This window comes from Neopelma chrysocephalum, unplaced genomic scaffold (assembly GCF_003984885.1).
Source record: "Neopelma chrysocephalum unplaced genomic scaffold, ASM398488v2 Primary Assembly neopelma1_77, whole genome shotgun sequence".
NCBI lineage: Eukaryota > Metazoa > Chordata > Aves > Passeriformes > Pipridae > Neopelma > Neopelma chrysocephalum.
In genome coordinates, this window is record NW_020897738.1 from 5,897,935 (window position 1) to 5,917,408 (window position 19,474).

Here is a 19,474-nt window from a genome sequence, read left to right on the forward strand (position 1 = left end):
CTTTGCCTAAAACTGTTCTGTTTTACACTACAGAGCCAACAGAGGCAGAATTAAGAATCTGAAACAGCTTTAGCTGATTCTCTAACATTTTGCCCATGTTTCTACTGACAAATAGTCACTAATAGGTCACTTTTTAAGTGCTTTGGTATTAATCCTGCTACAAACCCTCACTGCTGTTGGACTGTTACAAAAGTTATAACAACTTATTTTTGTATGAAAAGAGCACTGACTCAAACGAAACCTTGGGCATTCTTACCTCAACATTTCTCTGAAAATGCCCCCTCCATGGGCATATTTTAAATTAATAAATCCCATTATTTTCTTCATCATTACCTCTGTGTATCTGCAGATCATCTCTACACCTTTCTTGGTAAGAAGTTTCAGGAAACCCACTGCCTTTACTTCAAGATGTCACTGCAAAAACATCCCAGCCTGATTCAAACACTCCAGGGGAATATTCACAAGGGTCCCAGTAAAATCCATAATATAAAAATAGACACAAGATACTCGCTTAGATGAATTTATTAGTGCATAGGTTAGAGATTTACTCCCCTCCAAGAAGATTTCACATTCTCCTGTGAAAAACAAAGTTGTGTTTTGTTTTAAAACAAACTCATTGAGGCAGCTGTACAACAAGTAGCCTATTCAAATTTCTGGTCTTGATGGGCAAATTACTGCATTATAAAGAAAAACAAAAAGTACAATATAACAGGACTGATTTTTCCCCCCTATGTAATTTGTGTATCTGTATAAATAATATTTACTGATAAAAACCTAGAAAACTACAGAATAAAAAATATATTTACCTAGAACAAGTACTAAGGCAACCAATCTTTCCTTACTTTGCTTGTAAACTTCCTCACAAACATCAGTGAGTGTTCTGGACTTAGAGGTAAAAGGAATTTGTTCATTAATGAAGCCAAATTTTTCAAGCGACTTCTTTATGGCTGACTTGCAAAAAGACCAATAATAGTATTTTTTTGTTGCTTTTTAAACGTTTGACATCTGAATAACTCCAGCACATTCACAGTATATTTGGACAGCAAAGCAGGAATATTCATACATACAATATAAATTGTAAACTTTGCTGAATTTCATGAAGTCAAAGTGAATTCTAGTTTACAGAGTAACTTTGATCTCAGACACTTCCAATAAAATGCAAGTTGAAGGATTCTAACCTTGCAGGACCAAGTCACTGCAGTTCAGATTAGAGCTGAATATTTGAAAATATCAACGAGTGTGGTTTCAGACTGTGCTTAAAAAGGCACAAATCATCCTTTCCTATATTTACACTGTAAGAGAATTAGATCTACATATCTACACGGATATGCTTCAACAATGAGGAGTCACAAATGCAAGTTACAAATATTTTACACACACACAAAAAAAAAATACAAAAATAACCTGTAACATTAAATGCAGTTATTTGGGTACATGTGAAGTATTTCAAGTCAGGCAAGCTAGGATTACAACAGGCATGTATACACTAAAACACTTCATATATGTTATATATACAGACATTTCATAACAAGTCAGTGTCTTAGTTTGTATTATGCTGCAGGTTTTCTGAAGGAAAAAATCCTCCTGTGCCATGTTCATGCACCAACATTAGCAAGGCTCGAAACAAGAAAACTTGATTTGGCTTTATAACGTAATTTTTGTCATATTCATATGAACAATAAGGCTGAACTGATCCATCAGCTTCCTTTGCTCAAGTGCAAATTCAGTGTGCTTCACTGCAGTCTTCTTTTGCCAGAAATGTTCCAACTAACTTTTTATTAAATAGGAAGGAAATATTTAAAGCAATTAACCTTGAAGAAAAAAATTAAAAAACTGGCAAGTGTAAAAAAGCCTTTTTTTTTTTTTCTTCTCGGGTGTAATGCACTAAGCAGACAGTAAAATAAGTAGTCTTTTCAGGTTAAAATATTTTAGCACTTGTTGGAGAAGAAAATGTTTAAGCATAAAGCTTATATAGGTTAAGGTGACTAAATAATTAATAAAGACAAGGCTATATCTCATAAAAATGTTCACAAGACTACTAACAAAGGCAGCACCAGCAAGGTACTAAATTCATGATTAGAAATATGTTAGCAATAGGAAAAAAAGCAAAACAGTCAAAAACTCAATTGTCTCTCAACTCCCTATTTAAACTATAACACTGAGATATGAAAAAAACCCCTAAGTTGCTTTAGTTCAAAACAATTAAGAGCAAGTGTCAGTCTTAAAAACCTAGTTTATGATGAAAATCCATACACATCCTAATACATTCTGATCTTTGTTTATGAGTAAACATTAAGAGTGATTTTGCTTTCATTTTGAGCCATTAGTGACAGGTCATCATCACGGAACAGTGTAAGGCATCGTTTCTGGTCAAGGTTTGGTTTTACTAAAGACGTATTTTGGAGTTGCTGAAGGTTCATAACTCTTGGAATGTGCTTGCTAGGACAGTGTTGTTGCAAGGATAATTCCAAGTATCAAAAGCAATACAGTTACACATATAATGATGAACATCAATTTCTGCAAGAAAAAGAGAGAAGGGTCGAGATTGAAACACTTTGTTTAAATATATGCAGAGGCACAGAAAATTAGTAATACTGATACCCAACCTGAGAGTTTGGATTTTCTTTCTAGAGATTAATCATAGGATTTCCTGCTGGTCTTTCTTTTCTAACATACATGTAACCATAGCCACAAGACATGTCTGTATTTTGCTTCCTAGGGTAATTTTTATTACTTCTGTAAATACCATGACGTACAGAAACAGATGTAGGTCAACTCTAAGTACAGAAACTGCTGACTGTCACCCTCCCTGGATAAACATTTGCAGCCTGCCCAAACCTTTACACCTGCACATTCCCTGGAGTTCAGGACAATGTCAGTAAGAACATTCTGTGGGTAACAGCTCAAAGAGTTGCAAGGGAAAAAAAAACAAAAGAGGTGGTCCTGTGTGAACACATCAAAATGTGACATTAGATGTGATATTTCTGACTAAAAGCAATGCCACAGTAAAGTCTGTTCTCTGCCCATGAACCAGAGCTGAGAAGAATCCATAACACCAAACCTCAAAGTCTGATATTAAAAGTGTTAGTACAGAAACCTGAATTCCTGACAAGCTGCCTGAACTGACACCCCTTGGAGCACTTTGTATAGAGCAGGATACTACACATAAAAAGCTGGATTGCAAAGAGTTAATTGCTGCTTAGTTAATTCTACTTAGCCTGCCTAGGTGTTATCTTGACAAGAAATGCTAGATTAGTACAGCAAATACCTGAAGACTGAAAAAAGCCTCATTGTTGTCCTAGGATTCCAGCTGGAATCTCTGCAGACTTCCTCTTATGAACACATTGTTACTTCCCACTGTTTCATTTAGTCTGGTATTAATAAACAGCTTCAAAGTACGTCATTTTAGGATGTTCTGTAAGGCATAACAGCCAACTTCCTGGTTGCAGACACTTATTTTTTTAAAAGCTCTGCTTTAAAACTATAGAAAACCCCACCTGATAAAGTTCCAAGTGTTAACTAGCATTCCATATCTTAGTGCAGATTGATTGCTAACGTGAACTTTTAGTATAAAAAAGAAACTCAAAGGAGTGGGAGACAATAGTTGGCTTTTTGGTCTCATGTGCTCCTGTTCCTGAGTCAGGCAGTGACTTTCTGTGCATTGAGCAGTTCACCACTAGATGTCAGTTGGCAACATCCACGTGCATGGAGCTGTTAGAGGACACAGAGGGAAGATCCAGCAATGCAGCTCCACCCCTCCACCCCCCCCAGCAACAACTGCACAGATATTAAGGGTTAATAAGAACAATACAGAGAAAACAAGAGCAAAATTAGTTGATTAGTTACTTACTGCCACAGTGGCAGGAAGACATGCATGCTGAGGTTATCCAACCATCACCGAATACCAACAGACAAACCAATAATTAGAGCAATTATGGCAACCAACACCACTGATACAATGATAATTATCCACATTTTCTGTCAAAAAACAGAATTATTATTAATATTAAGCACATTCAGACATGCATTTATTCTCAGTTCTTTTAAATTGTTTTTAGATCCACAAGCACTTTTATTAAAGCCTGCAGTATTTCCAAGTTGAGATAAATTTATCTGTGCAGTCTCGCATATGTAAGAACAAACATTTTTAAACAGTGTTTACATGTAAACTAGTGTGATAATGTCTATACAGTCATCAAAGATGGTACAACCACCATTTACAAACACATTAAATGGGCTCTTTGACACTTCTTAAAAAATCTTCAGTAAATATAACAGGTGTGTTCTCTCTGTGTAGAGATTTATCAATAGAAAGATGCACTATTCCCTCAAATCCAGCTCACCATAAAAAAACCTCACAAAATTGCACAGCTTCTCAAAAGGGGAACTGATAATGTAAAAACAAACTACTTAGTTTGATTTCAGAGTATATTATTTGGTGTCTGATGGGAAGGAAGATACCAGGAGACAAAACAAGTGCCTTGGAAAACACCTGAACGTTACTCTGAACTCAAATCCTCCACAACTTCAGTGTTGTGGTAAAATGTCACTCCCTTTCCAGAGGGAAGATCCTCCTAATTCATCTGTAAAATGAATAATTACAGAGAGGATTCTAAAAAAGCCTGCTTCACCAAACCATTTATTTTTCCTGTTAACAGGGAGATTTCATACCTGCAAATCCAGGTAAGTTTGCCAATGATAAAAAGATCCAAAAACTTTTAAGCTTATTTAGAATCTGAATAATTTAAAGTATTGTGGTAGTTGATAAGAAAAAAACTGTGAATTTATCTATTGGAATAATATATTAATTCTTCTTTTGGGGTTTTTACACTATGACACTGGAAAATTGTGAACACACCCTTAGCTGTGCATGAATTGCTTATCTGTTTTCAAAGTACAAGAAGCTTCTGTCCTCTACTGGTCATATAATTTTTTAATATTAGCTATGACAAATTTGTTCACATTGGAAATGTTTTGATTTCTTCCAGTTTGAGGCAGTGGGGTGTTTGTTAGCTTGTAAAATCCTTTGTTAAGTCTTCTTCTGCAATTTACTAATTCATAACAACATTTTCTAATCTAATTGTAAAAAGCACAACTGCAAACAAGGAAAATGCACATATTAATTCTACCTTGAAGGAGTGAATACAGCAACAAAAATTCAACTACAATTGAAGGTCACTTCATCCTGTGCTAAGTTAAAATACTGACTAGAACAATTAAGAAAGACAACATACCCTTCGTGCTTTACTTTGATATTTAACTGCCTTTTTTGTCTCTTCTTTTGCATGTTCCACATAATCTGTTGCATTCATCACGTTCTTCTCTATGTTGTTGATCATTTCACCCTTAAAATGAAATTTTGAAGGAAAAAAAATCTATTATTGGAATCCATGGATCCTTGTTTAATGAAAAACAATTACTTTCAGCAAGGGAACAATGCACATTTTAGTGGGCGACGTTTTTTCTGCTTTGATATGTCAAGGGAAAAGGGGATGAGAAGCAAGGACTCACAGTTCTCACTAAACAAGGAACATTCATGGGCAGGGCAGGCACATTCCCTTTTGCAGGAATAAGCACTGAACACCTGAAAACATACCTTTGTGTGGGAGGTATGTTTTAACAGCCCAAACTAAAAGTGCCACACTAAATAGAGATGGGAAATCCTTGATGTGTCTGAAGTGGGGAAGGATAATTGACTATTTTAACACAAGGTTCAACAGTTATCCAAGGAAACACACACATATGAGTTCCTCAGAATGGAGGGATGTCAATACGTGACAAATTCAATTTAATTATGGTGAATGAAATTTGGCAATGAAATGGAGAATTGGTGAAAAATGACAGTTAAGTCTGTTACCTGTGTTTCTGTCCATCAGAAGAAATAATCAGCAGCAGTAAACAGCAAAGCATTAAAGAATGATGCACAAGGAACTTTTGGTCATTTCTAATTCAAAAGAAAACTGCTACCAATTTCTCTTGGCTGCATATGTAATATCAAAGCAACACAGGACTTGTAGAGCAAAACCCAACTAAAAAAACAGTCCTTTTCAGGAAAGTTTATTTCCTAACATTATTCTGTTCAGTTTCCTGCATGAGTCAAACAATTTTAAGAGCAGAAATGACAAATATTTTTGTTGGGTAACTAGCATGTAAAGACTACAAACAGAACAAATTTATATACATGTCAAGACAAAGTTTATGAATATAAGAGATAACTTGAAGGACTTGTCAAGCCCTTCACATTCATGTGAGTCACAGCAGTAACTGTACTCTGTATTAAGTGCTTGCTAACACACATGTTATTCTACCACAGTAGTTCTTTATACCATGTCTGAGAATCCTCAATTCCCAAGGTGTTAGCCAACATTCCAGGACAGAGTTGTTCTTACTTTAACATGCACAAAAACGTTCAAGTACATTGCAATTAAGCATGTTGAAAAAAATCTTATATATGCTAACTGAAAGTCTGTGGTCAGTTATTGAAAGCATATCCTACAAGCACAGAGATGGCAAGCTTCTTTAAAACAAAACAAAAACCCTCCTGTGATTAACTTTTCTATATTCTAATCACAGCCAAAAGCACTCTAAGTCTGCACTATCTGAATATAAGCAACTGCTTCTGCACTTTGCAAAGAGGAAGACTGAGGAAAAAAGCCACCACTTACGTAAAGGTGTTTGAATTGGTTCATTTACCTGAGTCTCAACAAACATTGCCATGTCCATAAACATTTCATGAAGTTCCTTTATGCTGGATTCCAGTTTCATAATATCCTTGTGACGGGACTCGATCTCGTTCAGAGCTTGCCTGGTTATTTGAGAGTCTGATATAATCTTTGGGAGGATGGACAGAGATAAGGACACAAGTAAGGACCTGCTGACACACTCCTAAAGAGCAGGAGCAGTAGAATAGAAGAGAGACATGGCTGGAGCAGAAATACATACATCAGAAGTGAAAATGGAAGGATTACCACTCTCTAACATTTCTTCCAGTTCCTCATCAGTGGTGGTCTTTCCAGCTAGGATAAAAACAACAGTACTTCACATAACATCACTGGTTCAGTGTGGAACACAACATTTTACCAGTCTGGAAGGATGACAATTCAAAGACAATTCTTGTATTTTGCAGGATATAACATTGTAGTGGTCAGCCATTACCAAGGGCCATTTTGTACAGAATAAAACCCACAAAGTATCAAGTGATAGTCAGAAAACAAATACAGATTCAAAGCTACCATGAAGAATTCCTGATCATGGAGTGGTTTTGCTTGCTTGGTTAGTTAGTTGTTTTGGGGTTTTTTGTCAAAATTGAAGGGTTTGATCAGAAATATTTACAAGGTACATCTGAACCTTCTTAAGTGGAGTGTTCTTCAGAAGGAAGAACTTGACATACTTGAGAGTATTTATATAACATTCAATATTTACCTATTCAGTCATGTCACACTCACACCCCATCACTGTGTGGGCAATAAAATCTTTACGTAAATTTGATTTTCCCAACACAGGATTCCATCCATATTCCACACAGAGAAGATGATAACCCACAGTGCACCTTCACTTCTGCTTTTCATAAGACAAGTAACCATTCATGTAATTTATTATTGCATGTTTAAGCAAACTGAATCCTATTGATCACACTGGTACCACAAATGAAAGTGTTATGAGTTACACAACACATTCAAGTGATTTGTATTGTACAGCTTTAACAATTCCATATCAAATCCCTGTTCTTCCAATGGAAAATAAGCTGAATATCTGTACCAACTTATATAATTCTGTCCTATCAGGAGTAAGCTACAGTTTGAGTATTACTTTCTGATGTTAATACCCAAGAATGCTGCAAAATCTGCTTTAAAATTTTTAGTGCTTAAGAAAAGCTGAAGGCTCTAATTGGGTCATAACAACTTGAATCTAAAAGAACCATGTCCTGAGGTATAAATGTCTCTCCCCTCACACATATAGCAAAAAACAACTTAACTTGCCTAATAAACTTTACTGAAATGCTGAATTGGACCATTAGCATGAGAAAGTAATGACCAATTTGAGAAGCATGTGAAAAGCAAAGTCTTCTTATAAGTTGCCAATTGCTGTTTCCATTCCCTATTTCAGCAATGTACATATTTGCTCCTACAGGAGACATTAAAAAGGGCCAACTTTAGGTACAAGATGAAAGAGATTTTTAGACACTTTCCAAGGCAGATGAAGAGTTCAGATGCTCTGAACTCTGTAGTTCAGAGTAGAATCAGGAACCTTTCTAAATACTCATCCTAATAATCAACATTCATACATGAGTCAGGCAACAGATGATCAGAGCACATATAACAGCAGCACTGATTTTATGCCAGCTGAATATAACAAGTGTCCTTGTAGAAGCATGTTAATTTTGGAATGGCTTTTAATAACATTGCTTTTTGAGAATGCTTCATTTAAAGTTGCAACGTTGGAAATAAATGAAGCAAAGGAAAAAGATAATTTTTTGAATAGTTTTTACGATTTAGTGAGTTTTCTCTATTTTCTTTACAGCTGTTCTGAAGAGTAATATCAACGAGTTTATGCCACACGCTAAAATTGTTACTTCTCTCTCACATGCTCCCAGATGATGTCCAAGCTGATGATGCTTTGCACCATCTTGTAATAACAAGAAACAAGGGAGGTAATAAGAATATAATAGTTTGGGGTTTTTTTTAAAAAGCATATTTAGGTCACTTACTGATCTCTAACTGCCTCTGTATCCGACATTTGCTGCGTTCTCGAAAGAGAGTCTGGGTCTCGTTGTATTCCGTCATCACCTCCACAAACTTGTGAGCCAACACAGAGTGCTGGGGGTGAGGAGTTCAAAAAGGTGGAACAGAAACGTTTATTTATTTTTTTGATCCAGCAAATAGTACTGCACAACAACTCAGAGTGGTATTCACATCCCCCCAAAAGAGAACGTGAAGTTTGGAAATGATTTCAGAAGAGTTAAAGTTATTCTCCCCAGACAGAACATGAAGTTCTGAAATGATTTCAGAAAAGTTATTCTCCAATTTACTCAAATCCTTCTATTTTCTTTAGGCTGAAGTGCTCATACCTGTGTTTTTCTTATCCTGAGGTCCACTGATGTCCGATTGGCATTTTCACCCTGGTCAAAACTTTGTTCAATAGCTGAGAACAAGACAAGAATACTCTGAGTCCATGTTCAGTTATTTAACAGTGTAGCTCGATTACTTTGTAAATTCTGTTATTACTTTTCACATGTACAAGTTCTCTACATGCCTAACATTTCAGGGGTGGCAGTGATATATATAACATTTTTAAATAATTTTGATAATTGGTACAGATCTTTAAACACAGTAATTACTTCAACAGTCTTAACAGAGTAACACCACTATTATGCTGGAAAAATTTGAGAAGGTGTAGCAAAACAGGCTTGAAACAATAAACACCTCACCTCAGTATTTCCTGGAGGACAAAAGCAGAGTAATTGTAATCTAGTAACTTGGAAACTCTCAGTGTATTTCAGAACTCTTGCTAAACAGTTAAGACATACTCACAGGGGAAATCCACAGCAAAATTAACCAGTCTGAATATAAAGTACAGTGCTCTAGGGCAATTCCCTATGATATTTATGTCATGGAGACTGTCTTTTTGCCCTTAATCTTATTCCAAAACGCCAAAAAAGGCACTTTAATTGCAGAATACATTTCTAGACAGAGAAATTACTTTGCATGGTAATTTTCTGGGTTATTTCTGAAAGCAGACAGGCTTTCTGTCCTGCTCCACAAGCAAGGCTGTGCTGAGACCTGGTACAGAGGATGGCACTGTCACTGCCATGGGCTGTCCATCAGCTGCCAGGGGAGGTGGTTCTCTCACTCTCTTTTTTAACAGCTGTACAGTACAATTTATGCATATATAATTCAGCTTTCAAAGTTAAGAAGTTCAGCTGCAATGCATTAAGTTTGCAACACTGCTAATATCCTGAATGACTGCAAGTGACAGCAGTTTTATTTGTGCTCACAACTCACCCTTTAGCCTGGCCCGGATTTTGTTAGCAATCTTCTTTATTTCCTCATTTAATTCTTCAAGTTCTTCCTTTGTTCCTTTAAAAAACAGTAATTTTTTTTAACTGTTTAGGATTGATAATAGTAAGTCAGCAACCATTTTCAACTCTACCTTGCAACCTCATAACTGTACTCAGAACAACCATGCAGAGCTGAAGTTTATTATACTCTTAAGTACTTTAAATACCATATTTATAACCACATACTATCAGGTTCCTGCTTCTTGTGACAGGCTTACACTTGGGAAATGTTATTACCAACTCATCAACTAAACCAGGTGATAAAATATTCCACATTTTCTCTTAACACTTTCTGAGTAATATTTGTTTGCTAGTCAAAAATTAAATTTTACTGAGTTCTAAATACAAGTGAAAGTACAGATTCATCTCACCCTTTTTTAAAAATTGTGTTGTTTGTCATGTATTCATTGCTTTTACACTTAAGATAACTGTATTATGCCTGACCTATATGTTTTGAAGAATTCTATCCAGAGCATTCATGAAGAACTTAACTAGATCTCTGTCACTGGGTTTACTGAAGACACCAGAATCACAAGAACACACATTACTTACAAGAGCTGTCATGTTCCTACACAACTCAGATGCATTATTGATATATATAATTTTTAGCACAAACAGATGCATTATTGATATATATAATTTTTAGCACAAACACAAGCTGACAAATGAGCTGAGACCACGGACTTTAAACATTTAGATGAACCCTTATTAAGCCTGAGATTCATTAACTGTATACAACTGTTAAGACAAAAAGCAGCCCCCAAAATCACTTGTAAGAATACAAACACCCAGCCATAAACAGAGAAAACAGGGGGACAATAAAGAACTAACATCCAAAGCTCAGTTTTCATCAACGAGATGAAACAAGAAGATAAATGTCAAGCCAGCCTTGCAACATCAAGGAAAAGCATCTCAGCATCTTTTCTTCCCTTTTCTCTGAACCCTGCCCAGATGCCTTGAGTTCACAAGGGTTGAGAACACAGAAGGTTCCATGTTTCTGGGCAAGTTCCCTAAACTTTTTCTGATCAGAAAGCACAACTTCACTTCCAGCTTTGAGGTTAAAGCCTTTAAAACTAGAGCTCCTTATAGGAACTCTTAACTGTGGCTGTGGTGTGAGACAGGACATTGTCCCTGCTGAAGAATAAAGAGAGTAAAAGAATAAAGTTCTACAGTATAAGCTTCAGTGGACAACTTCCACATTTCCACAAATACAAGAAATGTAAGTAGCTTCTAAGTTTCTGAAGACAAAATCAAATTCAAGATACCGTATTAAACTGAGTTTTGATCTAGAAAAAGTTTGGATGAGGCAACAAATATTCTGAAAATGCATTTTTTCAAATGGGACTTCAAAAAGGTAAAAATAAGCAAATGAAAGTATTCATTCAATATTAAAGATGGACACAGTTACTTAAATAGGGTTACATTTTGCATTCTGAACACCTGAAGTTCTATTCCTACAAACAGCTAAACCAAACAAACAGTATTTCACAATATCTAGCCACACATACATGAAATCTTAAAAATTTTTACTCACTTCCTTCAGGATTTGGTGCTGACAGGATAATGCTGTGCTGCTTCTTCACTTCTTCCACATTTTGTGCTATTTTTGCTATATTATTTCTAATTTCCTCAACCTGGAGGAAGAGAAATATAGCAATGAAGACATTAGAATAAATCAGGGCAAAATTTTTTTTTAAACAAAAAATAATTGGTAATAAAAATCATAAATTATTTCATTGCAACATTTGTAAGTACATGACAGAAATCCCAGTAGAAATGTTGACATTTAAAAAGCTTGTAATTTTACTTTTTAATAAAAAATGTAATTGTTAATAGAAAATATATTCTGTGTGGCCATAAAAACTTAAGTGCTGATATTCTTAATAAAAATATTTTAAAATTCCATTAGCAAACTCCTTTATTAATAGGAGTTAAAAACACTTCTCTGCAATAAAGACAGAAAATATATAAGTATTTTCTTATGAAATAAGTAACAGAGTGTTACCAACATGTAATTTGGCAAACCATTACAAACCATACTGGAGAGTATGTGTAGAAGGGAATTGTTAAACCTAATTACAGAAATGAAAAGGCATAGAGAGAAAACATTAAATCTTTAATGCATTGTGAAAATTGTAACTTTACCTGCTGGAAAAAGTCATCCATGAAATGGTCTTTTTCAATAATAACTGTCTCCCCATCTTCATTTCCTTTATACTGTAAGAGACAACAAAATAAATCTATGAAATAAAACTCCAGATACTGTCCTGAAACAACTACAATTTGTACCACATTGCTGCACAAATGCACACACATTTTTGTCAGTAGCCTGCAAGGTCAAAAAAGTCTTCCTCTGCTGCAGATTGTCATCTAAAAACAAATAAGAGAGGCCACAGAAAGTCACCTGACTACTACAGAGTTGTGAAAGAAATACAGAGAGAGGTGCTGAGAGCTGCCTTGTGATGTAATAACTACATATCTAATGACAGCCAGAGCAAAAAGCCATCACCAACTTACTACTTTTGCCCTGAGGTGTTTTCAAGGCTGCCATTCCACACCAATTTAGACATAATTACGCTACACTAAACTATAAATGCATTGCATAATTGATAAACCCTTGGAACAGCAGCTGACAGGCTCTCCCACACCTCCAGGGCACAAAGCCTAACAGCTCCCACAGTCACACCTCCCAAACCCCTGAGCCAACCCAGTGGAATCCAGGGATCTTAAGAGGAATGGAGATTCAATTTTTATCACAGGAAAACAGAGAATTAACATGCATCATGTGAAGGCAAAGAGCTCCAGCTTCTATCTTTTCCAATTCCCTGTGCAGAGCACAGACTGTTTGAACTGCCTTGAACCAAAATATTACTCAAATATACAGTCAAGGGGTTATCAGTTCGAAAAAAACAAACTACAGGATAGGTATCATTGAGGGATTTTCATGTCCAAGACACCTTTCTAAGAACAAGGCCCTCTGCCTTTGATCTTGTAACACCCACTCTCTCTGCTCCTAACCTCTGATCCTACTACACAAAAAGCCCTTTGGTTCTGGTTTTATTAAATTAGGTGAGATATATACTATTTGTGTGATAATTCTGCCATTTAATCCAATGTCAAACACTGCTATTATCTAATAAAGGAAGTTTTACTCAATTAAGATTTATGCATCAAAATATAAGAGTGCTCCAAATCTTCAAGGGAAGTTACTATACTTTGTGACAGTTCCTTTCCTGCAAATCCAGGGGGTGCATAAAGCCCTCTGGCAATATGTTTGTCAGAAATCATGTGGATTTTATACTAAGAGAAAACCATAATGCCCCAAGTGAAACACAGGAATGTAGCTGTCATTGCTCTGCTGAACCACCCTCCAACCACTCCTAGTGCTGTGTGTCACTGAAGACTTTGGGGAAATGATCACTAGAACTCAAATTATCTGTCCTTAGAGATTGTAATCTATGAACAGTCTTGCACAAATATGGAAGGAAGTCTGTGCCCAAATGAAGTCACTCAACTTTTTACCATTCTAGAGACTGCACTGCTACTAAGCTACCAGTTTAATATTTAAGAATGAGCTATGCTTTAAAGACATTTAATTTCATTATCTATGCAAAAGAACACTTTCTGTTTATATTTACTGAGTTAAAAATAACGAATTAAAAATCGTGAAAATAGCATCAGCTAAGAGATCTGGCATGCCAGCTTTTAGTTTGATCAGATCTTATCAAACATTTAACACCTGAGTGAATCCTAATCAAATGGGAGCTACAAAACTCTCCCTCAGAAGTCCTGTTTGGAAATGCTCCATCACGATCACCCAACCCACTGTCAGTGCCACGTGTATTTCGCTTTCATATTTGGTTGCAGTGACACCACTGACAGATCAATTTGCTTACTACAATTTGTTGAAGGATTTATGGGCAACCTACTTCAAACATCAGCACTTGAGACACCTGATGAGTTTGTCAGCCTCTGTTCTCTATGTTCTTAAATCATGTCTTACCTAAAATACAGCTTATTTGCTCACTCTTCAACTGAAGTGATGTGCTCTTTTGACAAGCACACAACTCAACCAAGGACTCACTTTTATCACTGAGTTTAGCAGAAACACACATTGCTTCCCCCAGACTTCACCTCCCCAGTACAAACATTATCACAAAAAACTGATAAAAAGTTTCACTCAATGCCAAGAGCAATCTAATTAAGTCTGTTTGCAGCTCATACCTTGACCTTGGGACTGAAGGGCTGGAACATACAACTCCATAAACTTCACAGACCTATAGAACAGATTGAGTTCCTCAGGAGCTGTTTGTGCTGGTTTTGCCTGGGACAGAGTTAACTTTCTTCACAGTAACTAGTATGAGCTGTGTTTTGGATTTGTGCTGGAACAGGGTTGATGACACAGGGATGTTTCAGTTACTGCTGAGCTGAGCTCACACACAGTCGAGGCCTTTTCTGCTCCTCACCCCACCTGTGAAGCCCGGGAGGCACAAGAAGCTGGGAGGGGACACAGGCAGGACAGCTGTCCCCAAGTGACCCAAGGGATATTCCAGACCACATGGCATCATGCTCAGTGTATAAAGCCAGGGGAAGAAGAAGGAAGGGGAGGACACCTTTGGCATTTTGTCTCCCTAAGTCCCCGTTAGGTCTGACAGAGCCCTGCCCTCCTGGGAATGGCTGAACACCCGCCTGCCCACTGGAAGTGGGGAATGAATTCCTTGTTTTCCTTTGCTTGCGTGCAGCTTTTTACCTTTCAAACTGCGTTTATCTCAACCCAGGAATTTTCCCCTGTTGCAATTCCGACCCCCATCCCAGTGGGATGAGCGAGGGAGAAGCCAAGGGAACAGCAATGTGCTGCTCCAGGTGCCAGCTGGGGTTAAACCACATCGGTTCACGTGACAGAATCCACATATTCCCACAGTATCATTTCTCAGCTCCAAGCAGAAGCTGTCCTGAAGATTTTGTCCCTTCTAATACCTCACAGAATTGCAGAAATAAGCCTAGCTGGAGATATCTTAATAATTACTGACCTTTGAAACCAAAAACAGCTTTCGACTGAAAAACGTGACTATAACTTGCCCTTGAAATTCAAGGTTAGTTCTTTCTCAGTGCAGATCATGTGTATTCCTCTGGCAGGCTGCAAGGATAATAACTGCCCATTATCCCAATGAAGCGGGCCCAAGGAGCACCTTACAGAGTGTTAGAGCTTCTCCTCACAGCATCAGCGTGTGCAGAAATTGTTTTGTATCCGAGCAGCCAAGGAGGGCTCACAGAGGCCCAGGAGAGCTGTCAGGCAGCTTTGGCAGGTCAATCATTAACGTGCATTTAGCAGCATTATTGTACAACCAGAGAAACATCATATGGTAACCATCTACAATAAATTACTTCCCACTGTTAGGACGTGGAAGGCACACAGCTCATCTTCAGAAAATTCCATGTTTGAACAAAGTCTCACGAAAGAGGCTGACTCGGCGAAAAAGGACACAGTCATGTTTTCCTCCTTCTGGAAAGGTTCATTTTGCATCTGTTTCCATACCCCCCAATTCTAACAATTTTAACTCCTGTGACTTTGTTTTTCACTCATTCCTAAATAGTTTTGGGGGCACTAAGTGAACGTCCAAGAAATAGCCTAGGAAAAAATCAATGCAGTTCTGTTCAAATTATAGGTTCTAGTTTAAAAAAAAGCTACAGTCAAATATAAACATTTTTCAAAGATTAAACGTAAGATATCTTCATTAACACTCAAGAGTAAAGGAATATAAAACCCAAGTTTTTTAAATAAGTCACCAATCAAGCATAAAGAATGGATTTCAGTGGGCAGCTCTGCATCCACTTCAGCATCCAACAAGGTATCAAGTTTTGACCATATGGACAGTGCACCCCAAACCTGAGATCTAAAATATCACACATGAGCAGAGGTTTACATCTTCTCCCTGTCTTAGAGGATGTAACAACAAAACCAAAAAAAGTATGAATGAGTTTTATTAACAGACCTTTAAAAGGACATGTGTTTTTAATACCTGACACAAGCTAAATGTGCTCATGTGGGTGTCTGAACACAGATTCTACAGCTCTTTTAAAGCCATTTCAAGATGGACTTGTTATCTGTGAACATCAAACCACTGAGGGAGAATATTTTGCAATCACAGCTATGTACTAGTCTTTTTCTTCCTTCCTTAAATATCTACTATAAACTACTGCTGAAAACAGTGTATTGGATCAGAGAGAACCTTTTAATCTTACACTTATTTGTGCTCAAAATAACACAAACCAGTCTGGGATTTGATCAATTCTCCAAGTAATTGTATTAAACGACAATTCAAGCAGCTGCAAGACATTCATTTTGGCCCACTTAGAATAATTTAGAAATGACATTAAAATAATCTCCTAAAGTTGAACAAATACAATTATGTTTGCTATCCTCTGAAAAAGCATGTACTTTACAAAACTCCTTCTAGCTAAGAAATCAAGAGGAAGCAACATTATCTGAAGGCTACATAATCTGCATGTCCTCAACAATTTCTTTCTCCAGCAACTACTTGAGCACTGTTTACCTACCTAAATACAACTTATTAAAAATATCAACATGTTAACTTTATGTTAATGAACCACAAACACTGACAGGTAACATTTCTTCCTCTTCTTTATAAGGGGAAATCTGGGAAAAACTTACAACTTTGAATGACAAAATAGTTTGCTTGCTGTCCAAAACAAAAAAATCAGGAACACACAAACACATGTTAAATTAACACATGTTAAATTAACATTTCTGCTAAAGGGAATGCTGTGCTCAGTTAAAACAGGTCAGTGTAGATTGACTACAGCACTGGGATCTCTTAAACAACCTGTTGGGGGAAATGGAGTGGATGGAACTTACAGGTAAGGCATGACCAAAGCAACATCTAATGAAATTCTTATATTAAAGGAAAGAGGCAAGGCACAGTTATTCCTGAAGATTTTGCAGGCCTAGGCCTGTTTGAAAACCACAATGTCTATGCTCTACTCTTCACTATTTCATTTAGCCAAATAAAATACAATGAAACTACACTGATCAAACTCAAGCAGTTTGGAAAATAGGCAAATACATGTTAATACATTATTTCTGACCACAGTGTTTAAAGCAGTTTGCTGCAGCAGTTAAAGCAGTAGTTTGCTGCTGTAGCTTTCAGATGTCAAACACTAAAGGTGGCCTAAAACCTGTATGTACAGTTGCTTTAAACACTTCTAACAATATCAATGGGGGGGAGTGTCAGGGTGTGGAGTTGATTTTTTTAATGAAAAACTCACACAACAGACCACTACTGCTTCCCCTCAGCCAGAATTAAGTGTACAGGTTTAGGATTATAAATTACAAATCAAATTTGGATCACCATTTGTTGCTTCCTCTGTCTGGAAGACAGTGCATCATCACTGAAATTTGGCACAGATTCCTACAGCCTGAACTGTTTAGAAACAAGAGAAGGGAATGAGGATACCTGAAAGAAATGACACTTTTGGTTTTTTTGGCATGACTCCAAAACATCATTCCTGGTAGAGATACCGTAATTTAATCACGCTAAAACTTTTCAGATGCTAATTCATCCTTTCGGGAGAGGAAAACAAAGAGACTGGTAATTCCATCATTCCAGATGGAGCTTCCAAGATGTATTTTGTGATCCGGAAGATATGACGTTACTCTTTAAGGTGAACGAGCCTTAGATGCAGCTCAACACACGCCAACTTCTGCATGTATGTGGAGTCCTGGAACTATCACAGGAACTCCTGTGTGTTCTCCATTTCCATTTCTTTTCAGGAAAGGGAAAAAAAAAGAAAGGCCAAATATCCTTTTATTTTACCCAGGCCATATCCTGTCGCAGACAGACTGACGGTACCTCCCCCTCACACTCAACTCTCCCTTCTTTTTTTAGGATACTGTTTCCAAAGCACAAATAAGGGAAAGGAAAAGCGCGTATAAACACGGCCAGCTACCATTTTGTAAACACGCGGAAAATAAACGCTGCCGAGAGCTCCACTGACGCACCAGGGCCGAGCCGCTCCCGGGGGGGGACAAACCCACCCCGCCGCCCGAAAGCAAGGTGACCGCGGGGTTTATCCGCCGGAGGGCTGTAAAAACAACCGGAGAAGGGATGGCGGAGGCAGCCGGGGCCCTCCCAGCCCACAGGGACCGGCGGATCGTGCAAAGCCCTCCCCGCCCTGCCCGTTACCTCGGGCGGCCGCTGCGGCGTCCCCCCCTCCCCTCGAAACCCTCCCCCGAAACCCTCCCCGCACCTCTGCCAGGTCCGCCAGCCGGTCCTTCATCCCCGCGGCTCCTGGGGTTCCTGGGGCCGCTCCCGCCGTGCCCGGGGCCGCCCCGTTCCCCCCGCCCGCCCCGCGCCGGCCGCCGCCACCGCCCCCTCAGCGCTGCGCCCGCCCCGCCCCGCCCCGCGCATGCGGGGAAGCGGCGGCACCGCGCCCCGTGCGGGCGGGCGCGGCAACCATCCCCTGCGGGCACCGCAACCATCCCCTGCGGGCACCGCCTGGCGCGGGCGGGCGCGGGGGGAGCGGGCACCGGGCACCGGGCAGGGCGGAGGGTGAGGCTGAGCCCCGCACCTCGTGTCCAGTTCTGGGACCCTGGATTCAGGGAGGATGTTGAGGGGCTGGAGCGTGTCCAGAGAAGGGCGACGAGGCTGGTGAGGGGACTGGAGCGCAGGTGCTGTGAGGGGCGGCTGAGGGAGCTGGGGGGGCTCAGCCTGGAGAGGAGGAGGCTCAGGGGGGACCTTCTCGCTCTCTACAACTCCCTGACAGGAGGGGGGAGCCGGGATGGGGGTCGGGCTCTTCTCCCAGGGAACCAGCAGAAGGACAAAGGGGCACAGTCTGTGCCGGGGGAGGTTTAGGTTGGAGGAATTTCTTCAGAGAGTGAGTGATCAGGCATTGGAATGGGCTGCCCAGGGAGGTGGTGGAGTCACCGTCCCTGGTCTCTGGAGGTGTTTAAGAAGAGCCTGGATGTGGCACTCAGTGCCATGGTCCAGCTGACAAGGTGGTGTTGCCTCAAAGGTTGGACTGGATGATCTCAGAGGTCTTTTCCAACCTGGTTGATTCTGTGATTGCCACGGAGATGTGGCAGAGCACTGCAACAGGCTGCCCAGGGAGGGCGAGGAGTCTCCTGCTCTGGTGATGCTCAAACCCCAGCTGGACACGTTGCGGTGTCACCTGCCCCAGAGGACCCTTCCAAACCAAACTGTTCCGTGATTCCGTGGATGTGTACAAAGAGAGAGGAATCCTCGATGTGGGAGAGCTCGGGGGTCTGAACGGTGCCATGGGTGCGGCCCCCAGAGGAGGCTGCAGAGGGGATGAAGGGACAGGAGCATCTCTGTGACAAGGAAAGGCTGAGGGAGCTGGGGCTGTTCAGCCTCGAGAGGAGACACTGAGAGGTGACCT

The 19,474-nt window shown here is 39.1% G+C and overlaps 1 protein-coding gene across 3 annotated transcripts; it reads right to left on the reverse strand.

The window, feature by feature from the left end:
- Positions 1-506: 506 nt before the first annotated feature.
- Positions 507-18,428, reverse strand: STX2 (syntaxin 2). 3 transcript variants are annotated; one of them, XM_027689694.1, is made up of 11 exons: positions 18,326-18,428; positions 12,203-12,274; positions 11,592-11,691; positions 10,002-10,076; positions 9,068-9,141; positions 8,708-8,816; positions 6,943-7,016; positions 6,694-6,831; positions 5,235-5,345; positions 3,918-3,978; positions 507-2,517 (listed from the first exon to the last, which is right to left on the reverse strand). In XM_027689694.1, the coding sequence occupies exons 1-11, from the start codon at positions 18,353-18,355 to the stop codon at positions 2,417-2,419; spliced, it is 945 nt and encodes a 314-aa protein (XP_027545495.1). In that variant the 5' UTR covers positions 18,356-18,428; the 3' UTR covers positions 507-2,416. The 3 variants fall into 3 exon arrangements, with proteins under 3 accessions (XP_027545495.1, XP_027545493.1, XP_027545494.1); XM_027689692.1 differs by having other exon boundaries at positions 3,851-3,978; XM_027689693.1 differs by lacking the exon at positions 3,918-3,978.
- Between the last annotated feature and the right edge of the window lie 1,046 nt (positions 18,429-19,474).

What these genes read in the sequence shown, in the direction of transcription:
- STX2 (XM_027689694.1), bottom strand. Translation starts at nt 18,355, where the DNA reads ATGAAGGACCGGCTGGCGGACCTGGCAGAG. An exon ending in AATCCGGGCCAGGCTAAAGG is followed by an intron (nt 9,142 to 10,001) that starts GTGAGTTGTGAG and finishes TCTTGTTCTCAG; the next exon opens with CTATTGAACAAAGTTTTGAC. An exon ending in TCAGGATAAGAAAAACACAG is followed by an intron (nt 8,817 to 9,067) that starts GTATGAGCACTT and finishes CCTCACCCCCAG; the next exon opens with CACTCTGTGTTGGCTCACAA.